This window comes from Equus quagga, chromosome 2 (assembly GCF_021613505.1).
Source record: "Equus quagga isolate Etosha38 chromosome 2, UCLA_HA_Equagga_1.0, whole genome shotgun sequence".
In the NCBI taxonomy this organism is placed as follows: Eukaryota; Metazoa; Chordata; class Mammalia; order Perissodactyla; family Equidae; genus Equus; species Equus quagga.
In genome coordinates this window covers 34,600,548-34,619,933 of record NC_060268.1, presented here as the reverse complement: position 1 = coordinate 34,619,933, position 19,386 = coordinate 34,600,548, and the positions used below count along the sequence as shown (strand labels likewise).

General features: G+C 36.6%; 1 protein-coding gene across 4 annotated transcripts in view; it reads right to left on the bottom strand.

Annotated features, from left to right (window-relative positions):
• Positions 1-19,386, bottom strand: part of CDIN1 (CDAN1 interacting nuclease 1) — a 209,736-nt gene that overhangs the window by 143,665 nt on the left and 46,685 nt on the right. For all 4 annotated transcript variants that reach the window (XM_046648609.1, XM_046648627.1, XM_046648618.1 and 1 more), the window contains exons 2-5: positions 11,587-11,632; positions 10,633-10,697; positions 3,637-3,697; positions 245-317 (exon numbers count right to left, since the gene is read on the bottom strand). In XM_046648609.1, the coding sequence (XP_046504565.1) occupies positions 245-317; positions 3,637-3,697; positions 10,633-10,697; positions 11,587-11,632 (245 nt within the window). The remainder of the gene's footprint in view (positions 1-244; positions 318-3,636; positions 3,698-10,632; positions 10,698-11,586; positions 11,633-19,386) is intronic.

Genomic DNA, 19,386 nt, shown 5'->3' with positions numbered 1-19,386 from the left:
CATTGTCTATTTTGCTGAATGGAGAGGGGAATGTAGAATTTAGACAAAGAAGAAAGCACTATTCTGAAGAGTATTTAAGTTGTGGGTGGTCCTTTATATTGCATTTAATTGTCATTAACTGTTCATGATAGCTGGTTTGGAATCTGGCTCTCATTAAGTGACTTGAAATGCTGTGTAAATTATTTTTAAATTGGGGGAAGGGAGTAAGAGAGTACCATTAGAAAAAAGAAAGAGGGTAACTCACGTGGAGTTTCCTCGTGTTCCTGCAGAAACCTCTCCAGGATAATCCGAGCCATTAATGAGGGTGCATAGTCTACCTTTACAAAACAAAAATAGAACATTAAAACTGTCAAGTTGTGCAAGCGCTTGATATTCCAATATTTTGTCAACACTGAAGATTAAGTCAATTTTAATCAACCAAAGCAAGCATCATTCATTGAAATCTTTCCCACTCTTGGTGGCTTCCATCATAATAAAATTATAATAAGTATGATCTGTGCTGTTGAAAAGAATAAATAACATTGGAATAAAAAGGATGGAATAACTTGAAAGTAGTAATCATCTAAAACAGTGAAATGGGCTTTTCTTACTTCTCCTCAATTTTTTCCATTGGTAGGGCAATATTATTTTGTATTCTAGTCCTCCTTTCTTCCAACCACCTATATTTACATTGTTTTGAATGCAATTTCAAATAAAAATCCCTTTTGTTCATAACTGTTTTCAGAAAGTGAATTAAATGTCCTTAGCCAATAAAAATACGGATTTTACTGATTTTAGTTTATCTTTAAAGACAACCGAAATTTTGATATAAATTCCTTACATATAAAATATTGTGTTTCATAGAAGAAAAATAGCTATTCTGCAGAGATATTAATAATAAAAAACAGCAGTTATAATCCCTTCACTATAAGATCACCATCCTTAGGCTTATCTGAAATGTCACTTACCAATTTAGTTAATATAGAACCTAGGGAAGTAACTTTTTTTTTTATAAAGGATCAAACAGAAAACAGGGAATACTCAATCCCACAGTCATTTTAATTAATTAAAAATACATCTACTCTTTTGGAAACATATTGCCTTCTTTTTTGGTTCTCAGATCTTTTATTAAAAATTGATTTAATTTCGCCAGAAAATAGGTGTGTGTTTTTCAACAGCAATAATGTTCCTCTAAAACAAGTCTTTTTATCTTACGTGTAAGATAGCAAATGTTCTCCATATATTATCACCATGAATTTTTCTTGACAGGTTTTCAAGTCCTGTATTCATACCAAAATTTTATCTTGATTTAGTAACTAGACAAAAAGGCTGGCTTCATTTGTATGAACAGTTTTTTCAAATATGTATGTATTTGGATGCCCTTAAATTCCCCAAGTAGAAAGAAATGCTTTCCACGAAGCTGCTTATTCTTAGTAACCCACATCAGAGCTGACACATGAAAAATGGTGAAATTACTGAAGGTAGTCCAGCCTGAATAAGGACTACCTTATTAGTTCAGGTACTTGCATCTCCCTAATTTTCATATTAATCATGTGTCCATCTTTCTCTGAAATAGGGCCATCATGCTTCACGTCAGAATTTAGCATGTAAGTAAAATTCATAGTGCTTCAAATCTCACTTGAAAATATTTGTGTGGAGAGAACAGAATGACTGATCTTATTATGACTAATAAAGTGAGATTCCCTAAAATTTTCATTTTTAGCCTCAAAATAAGAAAATTAATATTAAGACATTCATAAAATCAATGACAACTACATATAGTCCCTACCCCCTAAATCAAAAATAATACAGTGTTCTTGTTTAAGAGAGCTGCTGCACACTGTAATGTACCAATGTTATATATTTCCCATCAATTTTTACAGTTTCCACTGATTAAATATATATTGACTCATAAAGCATTACCATCACATCAATTGTCACCAGATGCAAGCATACGTCATTTAAGTATTAACTATCATATAAAAATGGCAGCTTGGTTGTTTAGAAGCCATAATCTGGCACCACTCATTCCCAAATTCCCCTAATGCATTAGTAGTCTCTCACTATCTCTGTACTAAACTGAAGCCAAGGGAGAGGAATACTGTTTAAATAACTATTTATTTTCTTTAGTTAAATATTGCTATATATTCATAGTAAATAACAGATTTATTGATGTAGGAGAAAATGTGTTGGTAGGTTAAAATTTTCCATATTACTAGAAGATGGAATTTGAGGTCAGCCAAATAAGCTAAGCTCAACAGAAATATACATTAAAAATTCAAATGAATATAAATTGCTACTATGGTAAAACTTAGGTCATCAACATCATCATCTGTAAAAATGAGTACCATATTTGCATCACATTCTTTCCAGATACTGTATCTAGAATGCTGTTAACTCACTGTTCTTTTTCATAAGGGACAATCACTAAATTCCTAGTTATAGCTCAGACACCTCAAGTTGATAATAGTATCGACTCATAATAAACAAGTCTGGAGACATTTAAAAACCACCTTGCTCTAGAAAGAGAAAAAAAGAATAAAAGACAAGTTTTGCTGGGAGGAGGAGAGAAATGCATTCTATACGTTAACTATCCTATCAGACTGTGTAGACATTGCCTAGACTATTAAAACCTTCTAGTAACTGATAGGTGATTGCTCATTTGCTGACTGTAGTGGTGTAGAGGAGACAGAAGCAGTGAGAGAAGCCATCCGTCCTTGCTAATATAACATGTAGAACTTGCTGCTACTGCAACACTGAATGCTCACAGTACCAAGTCATCTTTAATGCAAACACACATTTTCTGCCTTGCTTCTATGTTTTCCATTATAATGCAACACAAAAACAGTGTACATTTCATTCTATCCCTATGAGGTTTGCATAAGCAGTTCCAAGTCAGACTAAATATTGTATTGCTCTTATTACAGTGGATAAATATTTTAAAGTTTAGGAATTAAATATTTTATTTTTTCGGTAGGCTCTCTGCAACTATTATGAACTTTTTACAGCTTCTTCATTCATGGGAAATCTTTAGGGTTTCCTTTTTTAAATGTATGACTATTATTTGTTTCTCCAAACAGAAGCAGATCAGAGTTAACAAATAAGTTCAATAAATTACTCTATACTTGGTGTTAATAAGAACAGCATGTTTCTTCATATAAAGAAAGAGACTTTTCTACAAGGCACGTATCTTTTATTTTAATAAAAGTTTGCTCACAAAAAACAAAAACGAATCAAGTGAATGTTACATCTTTAAGTATACAATTTCTCTCTTCATTTTTATAATAGTTAGCATAGACTTTCTTGGCATACATCTCTTTACCTGACACAGGTATTTCTCAAACTAAATTAAGACAACACACCCAAAGAGCGTGTCCTGAGCTGTTTGGTCGAAATTTCCCACAAAATAAGAAACTAAGAAGCTGTTTATACATTTGCCTTAAAAGAAGCAGACTAATTATGTTAACTGATTTATTAATATATGAAGTTCTTTGTCCAATTATTAAAAGTACAAAGAGACCAGAGAGCAATTTAAATGTCTAATGCATCTCAAAATCTTTTTTTGTTTAAGGTTAATTATAATTCTAAGCAAAGCGACTCTGGACAGGCCCCTCAGGTTTTACATAAGTCTAAATAAAATAATAACAATAACATTACCTCATTGGCCAGCTCCAAGAGCACTGGGGCAGCTCCATTTTTCCCCACTCCATTCAGGTACCTAGACAAGACAAAGCCAAGTGGTAATGCCGTGACAAGAAAAGGCCAGCATAGACTTGTCAGCATCCCCTGTGTGTACACGTTTCTCCTGGGCAAACGCCACGCTCAACTCTAGTTAAAGTGTGCTACTGTCACAGGAAAGCGTCAAAGGAAAAAGGATAACAAAAACAACTTACCTCAAAACCACGGACAACTAACTAACCGAACTGGGGGCAGGAGGGGTGAGCACACCTGTCTCCCTTGTTTTCACCTCCTAACATGTAACGTGAACACAGAGGGGATTTCGAAAAGAACTATCCCTATCACCCGGGCTTGATCTGTAACACACCCATGTCATGGAAAGGAAATAAGTTTACGCTTATGGTTTGAAAAAAGCACCCATGTACCCATATCATCTTTTTATTTACTATTGTTTCATAGGGTTGGGTGACACCTTATTAAGAAAAAAATGGAACAGATGTCATCATGGGGTCTGCACACCTTTAATAGGCAACACAAGTCATCATCTTATCTGCCCTGGATTTCTGTCAAAACCTCCAGCTCTCCTCATCCTCTAACCCCACGAAAAAGAAAAAATCCACAAAGAAAAAACAAAAACTTCCCAATCGATCCCAGACATAGAAGCTGAAGCGATTTTTTTTAAACAAAAATTTGAATGTACCATTCTCCTCCTTAAAACATGTCAAAGGCCCCACATTAAATCTCAAGATCAAATTATAACCACTTAACAGCTCTTGTAAGGTTCTTCATCATCAGGTTCCTACCCACTCGACTTGGCCAGCCTCATCTCTAGTCACTGATCCCCACTCCCACATTCACCTGGAGAACTCATGATTCAGCTTATATGTCACCCTCTTCAATCCACCACAAGCCAGAGTAAGTTAAGTTTCCCTCATGTGCAATCGAGGAGGCCCTTGCATATCTCTCCATCACTCAAGACAGCATATTGTATTTGTCTAGTTACTTGTCCATCTCAAACCCAGCTCCCACTATAAGGCTGAAAGCTCCATGAGGGTAGAAGAATTGTATTTTATTCAATTTATTATGCCTAGCACAGTTCTTGGCTTACAACAAGTGATTATACTACACATATATATTTTTCTTTAATAAACGAGTAGTGACATAATTTTTAAAAGCCAAATCGGACAAGAAAACAAAATTAGACATGGACATTCTCTACAGTACAGTGCTTGAGTGAAGAAATTAACGATATTCGTTTTATAGTAAAAATCAAAGTCAACGATGAGGTCTATAGAACTGCCAGAAGCAGATCCGAAATTACATTATTTCACAATTATGCTTATAATGATATACGATTGTCCTTTAAATAAAGTGGTACAAAAGCAAATTATTCAAGACGGAGAGAGTCTCAGGATCAATGTAACTTCAAAGTAATTCTAACAAGTCCATTTTCCATATAATGGGGTCTTTCTTGAATAAATTGTCTAGGAATCTAACAGGGAAACAAGTACTTTCAGGAGCAAGAACGAAAAAAATACAAGGCAAGTGTGGTTTAGAGAAAGGCCCATGAGAAATAAGTCAGCTAAGAACCTCACGTCAACTTACATTTCCATGCCCTGATAGGCCTGCTCAAGGAATAACCCATCAGTTCAGTCAAGCTGACCAACTAGTCGAGTGTTTGTAACCATTGAAAGTGCACATTCATTAAGGGTTCAGATTCGAGTCTGAGTAGTTAATCTATACTGCTGTTAGATTATCTTTACAACTTTCTACTCAACATTCATTTACCCCACAAACATTTCTGAGGGCTAAATATGTGTTGGGCCTTATTGCAGGTTCTGAAGAATCAGCAGGGAACAAAACTTCCATGGTTCCCGTCATCACAGAGATTGCATTACAGTGGAGAGACAGACAATAAAAAGACAGAGAAATAAATGATATGCGCTATGATAAAATGTAAACTTAGACGGTTGCTCAGGAAGCCCATCTCTAAGGAAGTGATACTTGAGCAGAGACTTGTAAGAAGGAAAGCTACAAGTCATGGGGGGAAGAAAATCCTCAGCAAGAGAACTCTAAGTGCCGGGCTGGCCCCGTGGCCGAGTGGTTAAGTTCGCGCGCTCCGCTGTAGGCGGCCCAGTGTTTCGTCAGTTCGAATCCTGGGCGCGGACATGGCACTGCTCATCAGACCACGCTGAGGCAGCGTCCCACATGCCACAACTAGAAGAACCCACAACGAAGAATACACAACAATGTACCGGGGGGCTTTGGGGAGAAAAAGGAAAAAATAAAATCTTTAAAAAAAAAAAAAAAAAAAAAGAAAAGAGAACTCTAAGTGCCATGTCAGGAACGTGCCTGGGGTGTCTGAGGACCAGGAAAGGCTCTATATGACCAGAGAAGAGCTTGTGAGAGCTGATTGGAAATAACAAAAGAGAGTGGTTACACCCAGACCACTGCCTGTGCCAGAGAACTGTTGTTTGAGTCAAAATGACATGGTTTCCTGGAAACATTGCATCAATCATTGTCCTGGTAATGACCAATGGAATACTTCTATTAAGTTTAAAGAAACAGGAGATGGTCAAACAATAATAATAATCCACTATATCTATATAGTCTATATAATATTTGAAGCATGTCCACAGTTAATACAGCGGGAATTCCTAATTATGGGCTTGATAAAGTTTCCCAGTTGGTCATATAAAGAAACCAAACCCTAGGGTACCCATGAAACCCATCTGTGCTCTCTTAGCTGGGAAACAGTAAAGCTCTGAAATGGAACCCTAATCTCCAAGGTCTACTGAGATGCCTTTATATGTTGAAAAGGGTAGACCTGCTTCTAAGTAGATTTATTCCCCAATTTGTTTCCCAACTATATGCTAACACTTCAGAAGTGCTAGGGAAAAGAAATTAAGATAAAATTAATGAGAAGTTGTATTTGTCATTTCTGGGAACTTTGGTTGTCCCCTGTATCAAGTGACAGATCGGGTTTATTCAAGTTTCTAGATATGCAATTAAAGGGGTATGTTAATTACAGAAAATATTCAGTAAGGACATAATGGGAAATTCCTAATGCTACCCTTCTCTGCATCTTCCAAGCATCTTGTGCACACTTACAGCATAGACTTTTCCCACAGTTAATGGTTTGTTTTTCTCTCCAACTAGCCTGGGAGCTCCTTGGCTACACAAAGCAATGCTGAACCTTCATCCAACAGATTCTTAGCAAAGATTCGAATTATGATTGGGATATAAGGATGGGATCCTGACACTACATTAAGGTGACCTGGGCTATCTTCCTAATACCTATTTGAAAATTAAAAGTACTTTGGCACAGAAGCTGTATGTCATCCTCCAGCTTTGCCACAGGAGGATTAAGAAACCACCCTTAAAGGATCTTCATAGAAGGTCCATTTTACGCTGAGTATGAAAGATCCATTAGCATCTAAGATTAAAGTATGTACAGATTTTAAATAGAAGACAAAGTTATTTGATCTTTAATATTTTCAGAATAACAACAATGGCAAAGCTTCAAAAATCTACCAAAATTCTACACTAAGCTTAAATCTGAACACCACATTTGTTGATTCCACCTCTAAAATCTCTGGAAGCCGTCTCCACGTATGCAGCTGTTTCCCCACGAAACAGAGCACTTGAGGGCAGGTCCTGCGTCTAATTCACATTTGTATGCTTGGTTCCTAGCATAGTAGACGGGACATAGCGAGTGCAGAGCAAATTGTGCTAATTAAACAAAAAAGTGGTTCAAACTTTCAGAAACTATTTTTATCACATAATGTCAATAACATATGTGAATTAACCTTTTTTCCATGTGAACATCTGAATGAAATTCAGTTCATCTGATTCTCTAAAGCTAATAAAGCAGGCCTGCAGACAGCGTGTGGTGGAAAAGGGAGGAGATGAGAGACAGTACTTCTGAACTTTGCTATTGATGGGGACCTGCAAATCTAACCAACTTCTGAATGTGTCTGTGTGTGTGCACACATGTGCACGTGCACCAATTTACAGGAACTTAAATTTTACCAAGTACATTTCCTGTTTGGAAATAAAATGCCATTAGCACGGGGGAAAGAATAGAGTGTTGTTTTCAAAATGAACACTCAAGCTATCTATACATACACAACATGAAGAACTGAGGAAATTTCCTCAGGAATTCAAAAGCTTGAGAAACATTTTCTACTGATATTTGGATACTTTGAAGTTTCAGTTAAGCATGATGGGATCACATTGTGGATTATATGGTTTTAAATGCAGACTTCAAATCCTGAATTGAGACCATCTCAATGCTAGCAAGAATGCAGAGACACAGGAATTCTCTGATATTGCTAGTAGGAAACCATTACAACCTTTCTGGACAATAATTCGGCAATATATAATACAATCTTTAAATGCTCATTGTTTGTACCAGTAATTACATATATAGAAATATTAAGAAACTAACCAAAATGCAAAGACTTACGTACCAAAATGTTTATCACAGTATTATTTATAATATCAGATCATTGGAAACATATATGTTCAACAGAGGAATAATTTAGTAAATTGTGATACTTTCATATGATGCAGTAATGCAATCAATAAAATGTATACAAAAAGCTTTCTATGAAATAATATTACATCATATACATTTTTCCAAGTACAAAATTCAGGATTCACAATTGCATATACAATACGACCTCATCTACATAAAAATGGATTGACAAACGACTACCATGAAAAATATCACAGAATTATCATTGCCAAAAATAATCCTGGGTGCCACAATTATGGACAAACCATTCATTCCTTTTTTATACCATCACAAATGTGCTTATTTTTCACAATAGGGTATTACTTTTATAAGAGAAAAGAAATTTTTTAATTGTTAATATTATCAAACTGCTTAAACATGTTTTGATATAACACAATTTGCCTTTATTCTAATCAGCTGGAAAAAAAAATCTTCTAAGGCCAATTTACCTTAGAAAATACAGGGACATTCAACCGGACATTTAGAACAAGAAGCCTGTGAGGTCAATCCATCTGAAAGGTAGCAACACGGCCCATCTCCCAGCGCAAAGTGCAGGGCAGAAAGTCAGGGAGCAGGACGGAAAAGGAAGAAACCGTCCAATTGCCTTCCTATTAGTCCGTCCATTACAGCCTAACTTCACGTTTTTGTTTCAAATGTCGTGACTCTTCAGAATAACTGAGATTTTCACATTTAAATAAATTTAAAGAAATACAAATATATTTTCTGTATTCTCATTATTACCCACGCAGCTGTTCATCAGTGAGTAACCATACTTAAAGGAAAGATTTTTATTTCTGGCCTAAACTACCCAGATAATCCAATAAAGTATATCCATACTTCAATAATTAACTATACCTTTTAATGAAACTAAGATACTAAAAAGCAGCAGTTGGAGATCTTAGAAATCATCTAATTAAAACCGCCTTTTTACAATGAGGAAAATGATTATCAAAGGGCAGCCCCATGGCCTGTTAGTGGATCTCCCAATTTCTAGGAAATGCTCGATTTTCCTTTGCTTATGCTAACAAGGCTTTAAAATCTGGACATAGAACTATACCTTCTTATGATGCCCTAAAACCATAATTTTTACAAATAAGAGCGTATTTTTTGATATGTAAATAACCAGTCTTTCTTTGGAGGGTCAGGATGCCAAAGCAGTTGGCTTCACAGCACTTCATGGGCCATTCTCAATTTTTGATATATGATTTAGGTTATAATTTTAATTTAAATGTGAATTTCACGGAGGAGATTATGACTTTTGAATAAATCAATTCAAACTTTACAGAGACTTGCTTAGAGAAGAATTCTCCTAGAAACAAAAGTGCGTGTGTGTGTATGTGTGTGTGTGTGGTGTGTGTGTTTATCTTTCTTTAACAGACACTACTACTGAAAACTCAACATGTCTTTTATCATATATGACATAGTGAATAATTTTTTAAAAATCTAACTTCAATAACTTTTCAATAAACACTTCTCGATTCTTAAAAAAATGACTTTACAGAAACATGACACCAATATTTTATCTATATATTCATTTCATTCATAAAATTTTCACACATAAAAATCATTCATCTAAAATCAGTAGTGTCACTTTCACCACAGGTTGATCTGTCAATCTTAAATATAGTAATTTAAGAGCATATTTTAAACAGTTTTTCTTTGCAATATGTCCTTGAAATATTTAAAAAAACCAACCAATAATTTCTAACGCAAACCATTACCATTTACTGTTATAAATTATTCAGTCATACTACAAAGACAATAAAATTTTTTGAATTTCTTTTAAAAGGAGCTATTTTAAAGACTCTGTTTTAGAACAGAGGTTGAAAACTATTTATAATAAATTAGGCTGAAATTAAAATATTCCCTGGACACTATGTTCTTATTTAATACTCAAATTTTCTTTTTAAAATACAAAACCTTTTAAAAAATGTGACAGTACATTATTATATATCTTCATATGTCCTTACTTGATATGTCTTTTTTATTTCTAAAATGCCTAACCCAATACTTAAAATGCAAAATACAACTGAACCAAAATTCAATTTTATTTTCTAATATATTTTTCAATTTGCTGATCTAAATAAGAAATAAATGAAAATTGGTTTGAGAACTTTCACACATACATGTAGATGCATGTACGTATGAACATATGCATCTACACAAGATATGCATTTGCAATAAGTTTCAAGTAGCCAACTGAGATTTCATAATACTGGAACGATTTCTTACATGGTATGAGTACACACACTTAATCAAGACAGTCTCATCATCTTCTTTGAACAAAGCACTTGAGAAATCATTCAAAACTATACTTGAAGTCTTAAATAGCAGACTTAAAATAAAATGCTTTAAAATATTACATAGAAAATTAATTTCATAATCTAATTTATTCATAATTATTATTACAATTAATAGGTACTATGATACCCTCTAGTGGGGCAGGCAGGTCATACCTCTGGTAATAACTTTCAATCGCTTCTGAAGTATGATGCTTGGCATGTGTTCTTTTAATATGTTTCTGAAACAAAACAAAAAAGATGTTTATGTTGTGTCACAGAGGAGGTTCAAGAACAGGAACGACATATTACTTGATCCCAACATCTAGCACATAGGGCAAACTAAATAATAGTTCGGGGATTTGGGTAGGGGTAGGTCTTTTTTCCTTCTGTTCTATGAACCTATGCATTTTAATCTCCACTGCTTGGCTGGGACATCTTCACACTGTACCACAAGGTACAGTATATATGTAAAAGCCAACAGGGTCATAGTAATTGAATCTAAATAAGTTTGCTTAGGGTTGCAGAGGGCAAAGAAAAACTTGTTCCCTCTTTCAACCTTTGTATTAATTTTCCCTCAATTCAATTCCATCTCAGTCCTCTGTACTCTAGTTTTACAATCCAATTGCCATTTTTAACCAGGAAGAACATTGCTTAAAAACAACTTATTTGAAAACTACAAAAAGTAATTCCATAGAGACTTGCCACTTGACTGACACCTGTCATCTCATGATAAATGACTCCATTTTCTGCCTCTCTTGCCTTCTGCCACTCCAGCAATGGTCATTTATCATCATCTCTGTCAGCAATGGAAAGCGGCACTGACAGTGCAAGTCAGCAAACATTTAGCACATGGAACCACGCAACACAGGGAAATTATTATTGTCAGAATAATAATGGTTTAGCATAATTTATTACAGGTCCACCAAATAAGCAAAGGGTAGATGTTATTAGACAGATGGATGGGTAGGCTTGGCAGGCCTCCACTGAGACGCAGGCGGTGCTTGATGTGGAAAGGAGAACATCCTCCAACCCAATCAGAGAGCTGGCAGTTCAATTACAAAGAAATAAAGGGACATTCATCATTCAATTAGGCACCTGTCAACCCTCACAAAGGAGAAAACTTCTAACCTGGTACTCCTGGGAGAAGATGCTCAGCAGAGTGGCCTGCGATTGACTGGAACAAATAAAAGAAGGACAAAGTTAATTACTGGAGTGCACGGCAAGGAAACAAAAGAGAAAGGAGCTTCAAAGGTAGGCCTGCTGCCCTGTAATCTAACAGAACATGAAAACAAGTGTGGAAAAGTTGTTCCAGATGAACACCTCAAACAAAGGCTTCCTGCTGTGAGGTCAAGGAGAGAAAAAAAGGGAAAGGGGAAACTACGGAGGGTCTCAAAGCAAACCATGATATGAGTTGGATTTTTAAACTTCAGAATGACTGTAAATCATATCTGTAAATCATGTAAATGACTGTAAATCATAGTATACAGTGATGTTAAAAGGGACCAAAAGAAGGCAGGGTTTATTTCCATTAATAAATGAGAGCATTAAATCCCATAAATAGTAGAAATGAAAACACAGAGTTCATTCATTGGAAACATCCTGAAATTTATTTTGTTAGCAGACAGGTATCCTATTCTGTAGCTATCTCAGATTCAGGGGGAAAAACTTCGGTCTTCACAAGAAGCAGCACAGCGACCACTGGAACATTCCCACTGATAACTGGCGTGCTTTCACAGCAGGAAGTTGAGGTCCTTGGAGTGTGTCATTCTCCAAGACTGCCATAAGCCTTATTCATCTAAGACGGCATGCAATGTCAAACACCTGGCAGTGAAGAAACCTGGAAAACATTCTTCCCAAGTGGGAATATTCCTCTCACAATTGTTAACATTTAGAAATGGAATGGAACTTTCTTCTTCCTCTAAAAAGCAATCAATACTCTACTGCTACTCTTTTTGATTGCTCTCTGTAGATATAGCTACCTTATCATATCTTGAAAACAATTCATTATTTCTGATGTTATTTTCCTACCAAATGCTATCTGAACAAATTACAGTGTTAATAATTTGACTTTTATAGTACACCAAAGCACTGTGAATAATTAAATTTTTTTCTATTCATGAATGAAACATCTTAAGCTCACCAAAGGTAATTTGGGGAGTATGAAATAAAAACCATGACAACATATTTCTTCACTCACTGTCTCAGTGTTGTCATCTTCTGCAGTCCATCATAGATTTGGCTTCTAACTCCCTTTCCACTCTTATCAGATTACAAAAGAGTAGGTTAAAAAAAAAAATACCATCAACGTTTACCAAGGAAAACTGATAATTACTAAAGGGCTATTTTAATAATTCAGAAATACTGAGAAATTATTGAATACAATTATTAATTCATTATAACCCATTTTTTTCAATTTCCAAACACCTTGGAAAGAGCCACTGTTATACATAAAATCATCCTATTATGCCTAATTTGCCTGAGCTTCACATACAAATCACATAACCCAGTAGGGTTGCTAACAACCGTCTTCTGAAAAAAAATCGCAAAATTAAACCCAAACCTGTATAAACTACTTAATAAGTCAATATGTTCGACATTTATGTGCAATAAATGGACCCCTCCTCATTGCACAGCAAAATATATTTAACTATTTAACGATAGACAAAAATGTCAGTCTCTGTACCAAAAAATATGATGGAAATAAATGTGCTTGTAATGTGCAAATCAGGGACCAATGACTAATGAGGAGGAAACTAAAATGTGAATAAAAGACAAGTATAATTGGAGCCAGCCCTGGATGCCTAGTGGTTAAAGTTCAGCACTCTCCGCTTTGGCAGCCCAGGTTTGGTTCCCGGGCATGGAACCACATCACTTGTCTGTCAGTAGCCATGCTATGGCAGCAGCTCACGTAGAAGAACCAGGACTTACAACCAGCATAGACAACTACGTACTCAGGCTTTGGAGAGGGAAAGGGAAAAAAAGGAGGAAGATTGGCAACAGATGTTACTTCAGGGAGAATCTTTTGCAGCAAAAGAAGAGTAGAATTATAGATGCCCAGAATGGTAAGCCTAAAGGACAGTTGGAGAAATAAGTCCAGGAATAAATAGGTCAAAGTGAGAAGTTGGTCAGGAGTCCTAAGGGTACCGAATAAACAGGAGGAGATAATGTCTCTAGCTAAGAAAATGTCTTTAAACTGCTTAAGATTCAATTCAGCCAAAACTGTGGACAGAACCTATGAGCAACCCATTTTCTCAGTGGCCAAGTGGGTTAGACAGAAGATCCTAGCTTACATTGGAGGTAAAAACTGGCTAGACATAAGAAGAGAAAATGACTTACTTAACATGCTAACAACAGAAAGACAGACCTGGGTCCAAAATGCTTTGGATTTGGTTGACAAGACAAAGCTGTAGGGAACTAAACGACCTCCACTAGGTCGTCTGCCAGCCACCTATCTGTTCCTGCATGTGCTAAGCTTACAGAAAGTGTTCTGAACAAGCCTCACACCATAAACAGCAGGAAAGTAGTTTTAGTGCAACCAAGACATTGACTCTGGTGTACATTATTTGTTACTTTCTTTCAATGCGTTGAATTTGAGAAGGATACCAAAGGGAAAAACTGGCCAGGGGAGAGTGGAGCAATCATGATTTCAAGGGTATAGCTCTGAAGAACTCACGCCTCTGCCCTTCCCCCACAGCAATTTCCCCCAGGGTTTGTTTCAATTGGCTAGAAGCCACAGAAGTTAGGTATAAATTCAATATTCACTAGGTTCACAAGGAATATGGTTTCTAACTAAAGAGAAGGGGAGAAAAAGACTCCGCACAAGGTCTGTCTTGAACACCAGAGGCAGTCTGTAGCATTCACTGAGTATCTACAATGGCCCAAGGTCATGGGTATGCGGAAACACGTCATCAAAACAAAAAATGAAATGAGGTGGACAGGCATTGACTTAGAGGAAACTTTCAACATATACACACAAAAAAGCAAAAATTAGAACACTGTCAGGTCTTCACAGATTTTTTAGGGATCTAGTGAAGTAAATCACACCCTGAATCCTCACATATTTCAAGACTGCACTGGCTTTGGAGCAAATATGTGTCATTTAGTGTATAAATTTACATATTCAAAAGTATAGGCACTTAATGTGCACAAATGCCCAAGATGTATTATTAAAATCTCTTCAAAAATCAGTTTCATGTTTTTTCCCATGCTACTCTCCCAGATTAAGCTCCTCATCCTGCAGCTGTCTGAGAAAAGAAGAGCATGCCAGTGGATCCCTGGAATGGCAATGTAAAACCTTGCCCGAGTCGTGTAACAAATAGCTATATGGAGCAGCAGCAGGCATGTTGTAGCATGGAGAAACAATCATGAGGACAAAGCCCACACACTGAGGACAGTGGTACTGAAGATGGAAGAGCCCAGGACCTTAAGGAAGCTGACAAACTGCTCCAGAGACCATGAATTGAACTGGCCAGCCACCATACTTCTTTTGAGTAATAATACATGTCTTTCCTTTCTTTATTTTTTTCACCCTCAAAAACAAAGAAATAAAACTATGCAGGTTTTTATGTGCCCTGGTAAGGAGGAGACGTGACGGAGGCAGGGCTCTGAGACAGGATGCTCCATTGCAAAGGTGCATATACGGGTTACAATCCCTGAAAGGGGCTGTTCATTTTTACACTTTCTAATTCTCTTCTTAGCTGGCAGCTACTATACTTGGCTTCCCTAAAATTGTTGCTCTGTCACTGTGTCACTAAATTGATGTGCCTAGAAATCATAAATTGGTGTGTGTGTATGATTTTTCTAGTCAGATTTTAAACATTTATGGGGTACTATTTACCCTCATTTTATATTGCATTCAAGACTATTCAAATGCCAGGTACATAAACGGCTAACAAACCAGCTCCCCATATAACATTTAACTTAACAAGTCCCCAAACCCATCCAGCTAAGCTACTCAGTGACCTGAAGGCTATTCGAGAAAATGAACATCGGAGGGTTGGATGGGGGCAGTACAGCAGAGCTCAGCGCAGACTTAACTGCAAGGCAACTTTCAACCGAGGAGGAGGTCCTCGTGTGCCCAGGTGGAGACCTACAACAAGCAGGATCTTAAGGAAGAAAATAACACATTTTATCCTCTCCCTCTTCTAGAGTACCGAACCTCTGAAAAAGACCATAAATAGGTAAATACTATTATTTAATTTTCAAGCTCCTTTTGCTACAGAATCCAAGCAGCTTAAACGTCTGTACTCTTCAGGGCTCAAAATTCTCTGAGCAAAATGAATATTATTTCTGGGATTCGGGAAGCAGTAAACCAATTAAAGGGAGATAAACAAGACACTCCCACAATGCGTTAAGTTTGGAGACCTTGCAATTACAAGGTACAACCTCTCTAAATCTATGAAAGAACACAATGGAACACTGGCTCTATGTGGGTAATTCCGAGTGCTGGTCAAGGAAGGTGTTCTATGAAAGCAATGCATCTACCCTCCCTCACCCCCTCCCCCCTCCCCCACCTGCACACAAACTTGAAACATAGAGCCTATTTTTCCCCTCTAAAATCAAAACTAGGGGCCCGTCCGGTGGCACAGCGGTTAAGTGCACATGCTGCGCTTCTCGGTGGCCCGGGGTTCGCTGGTTCGGATCCCGGGTACGGACATGGCAGCCCGCTTGGCACCATGCTGTGGTAGGCGTCCCACATATAAAGTAGAGGAAGACGGGCACAGATGTTAGCTCAGGGCCAGGCTTCTTCAGCAAAAAAGAAGAGGACTGGCAGCAGGTGTTAGCTCAGGGCTAATCTTCCTCAAAAAAAAAAAAAAAATCAAAATAGAATTCGATAAGACAACAAGACTTACTACAACTTCACCACTAACTTTACTTTTTTTTTCCCCAGGAACATACATGTGAAATGTAAAGAATCTGGAGAGAGATTACTGGGACTCCGGAAATTACTAGGAGGGGAGGGGAAGGAAAAATATTTAAACCAAATTCAAGAAATAGAGAAAAATGTACCCATCGTACCTCCCCTCCATTTCTTCTCTTCCCAATTGACAATTTCATATCGAGGATGCTCACTACATTTCATGCCTAATCATAGCAAATATTCTTATAAATGACTATATAGATAGCGGCATTAAGCTTAGTAGTAATCAATTATCCAAAAAAATTCCTAAAAGCTACAGTTGTTATATGTATGAAAAAAAAAAACGGTTACTATCCCAGTAACTAATCTTGCTGGCAAACTGAAATCACATCCAAAACAGCTTACAAGAGCTAAGGTTTACATGAACACCTACTGTGTGCTAGACACTGCACTGAGCACTTCGTTTTACCCTCACAACAACCCTCTGAGGTAGGTACTTATTTTAAAGGTGGAGAAATGAAGGAAGACAAGTTAATAAAACACACAATTAAAGAGCTACGTAAGCAGCAGAGCTGGGAATCAAAACCCAGATTCAAAGAGGGCAAATCCTAAGAGTTCTCAACACAGGAAGAAAATTTTTTCCTTTTTTTCTTTCTTTTCCTTCTATTGTATCTACATGAGAAGACGGATGTTAGCCAAACCCATCTTTTGTGCTAATGATTTCACAATATATGTAAATCAATCATCATGCTGTATGTCTTATACACTGATGTACGTCAATTATTTCTCAATAAAACTGGAAAATTAAATAAATGAAAATCCAGATCCAATTCCAAAACCCAAACTCTTAATCACAAAGCTAATTTGCCTTTCTAACAGTTCCCCAAAATCGGTTCTGCATGTCCTGTGTACTAATACCTCGGGTTTGAGCATTTATTGATGTTACATTACACTCCAAACAACCCGAAAAGGTAGGCATTTTTGTTTTTTTGATAGAAAATTGAAACCACAGGAAGTCAAGCGATTTGATCAAATTCCATGGCCTTTGCTAATATTCTCTTTTTTTTAAAAAAAAAAACAAATTGCAGTTTTCCTTCAATTAGCTACATAAAAATGCTGTCTTTTTTTTTTTTTTAAAGATTTTATTTTTTCATTTTTCTCCCCAAAGCCCCCCGGTACATAGTTGTGTATTCTTCGTTGTGGGTTCTTCTAGTTGTGGCATGTGGGACGCTGCCTCAGCGTGGTCTGACGAGCAGTGCCATGTCCGCGCCCAGGACTCGAACTAACGAAACACTGGGCCGCCTGCAGCGGAGCGCGCGAACTTAACCACTCGGCCACGGGGCCAGCCCCAAAATGCTGTCTTTTTTCAGGGTGAAATATAAAGGAACTATTGACTGTAGGAAACAATCAAGGATTAAAAAACCTGTGGATAATTTTCATTATTCTCCCTGCAGTTGAGGCATATTTTGTTAATAACCACACCATTGCCTGAAGTGTCTGTGTCTGATTACGTATGTGTCTTTTGCTCAAATGCTATATACTGCATTTAAAGCAGCTTTAAATTCTTCCCTGAACAACACAGGTATAAATAACCCAATAAATCTTTCTATACAGGACCACACCTCTTTTAAGTGTTAATTTTATCAAATAATATTTAACAACGAGTTTCCCAGTTATAAAATAGTACACATTCTGTGTAAAACACAGAAGTGTCCATTGTTGGCATTCTGGTGTATACCTTTCCTGCATTTTTCCTTTGTGTCGGGGGGAGGGGGGGAGCGGTGTCTAGACATACACATCAACATTTTAAAAACCGAGTGTTCTAAGGATACTTTTCTGTAACATGCCTTCATAAGATATTAACATTTATCCATGCCATTACCTATTACTCTTTTTAAGTTATTTTTACTGTGAATAAGATACATTTTTTAAAAACATGAAAAAATATACAGTCCAAATTAATACATAAAAATTGAAACTGTGAAATTACTTAGATCAACAAATAGAACACTGCCAGCACCCTAGAAGGCAGCCTGTCTAATCACCATCCCTTCCTTATTACAAATGAACCTGATCTTTATGTTAATTGCCTTTTTGCTTTTCTTTATGGTTTTACCACCCATATCTGTATCCCTAGGTTCTATAGGTCGGCTTTGTCTGTTTGTAAACTTTGCATTAATGGAACCACAATGTGTGCTGCTTTGTATCTGGTTTCTTTCACTCAACAATATGTCTGTGAGACATACTATTAATTTAAGTGCATTTAACTAATTTTCATTGCTATATAGTATATTCTATTCTATAAAAATACGCCACATTTATCTATCCCATTACTGATGGATGTTTGAACGGTTCCCAGTCTTTTACCGGTGAGAATAAGACTGCAGTGAATATTCCTGCATACCTCTCCTGGTGCACATGTGCACACATTTCTGATGGGTATAAATCTAAGAGCGGAAGTCTGGGTCATCTGATGCGTAAATCTCTGGCTTCAGTGGAGACTACCAAAGAATTTTTCAAAGTGTTTGTAAGAATGCTAAACTCTCAGCAACACTAACAGAGAGTTCCCATTGCTGTACATTCTCGTTACTTTCTCCTAGTCCATGGCTTGCCTTTTCATTTCCTTTGTGATGCCTTTTGAAGTGCAGAAGGTTTTAATTTTGATTAAGTCTAATGTATGAATTCTTTAATTTTATTATTGGTACTTTTTGTGTGTCTTGTCTAAGAAATCTTTGCATACCCACAGCCATGAAGATATTTTCATATATTTTCTTTTAGAAGCTTAATAATGTTAGCTTCTACATTTAGACCTTATGATCTATCTTGGGTTAATTCTGTGCATTGAGACAGGGGTTGCACTAGACTTTCTTTCTGTTATTTTCATACAAATATCCAGTTGATCACACACCATTTGCCCATTGAATTATCTTGTTGCCTAAGAGGAACCCAAATATCCCAGGTCTATTTTGGTACTTCCAAATCTGTTCCACTAATTTATATGTTTATCTTCACACAGATACCACACAGTTTTGATTACTATAGCTAAACCATGTATATTTAATGTAAGG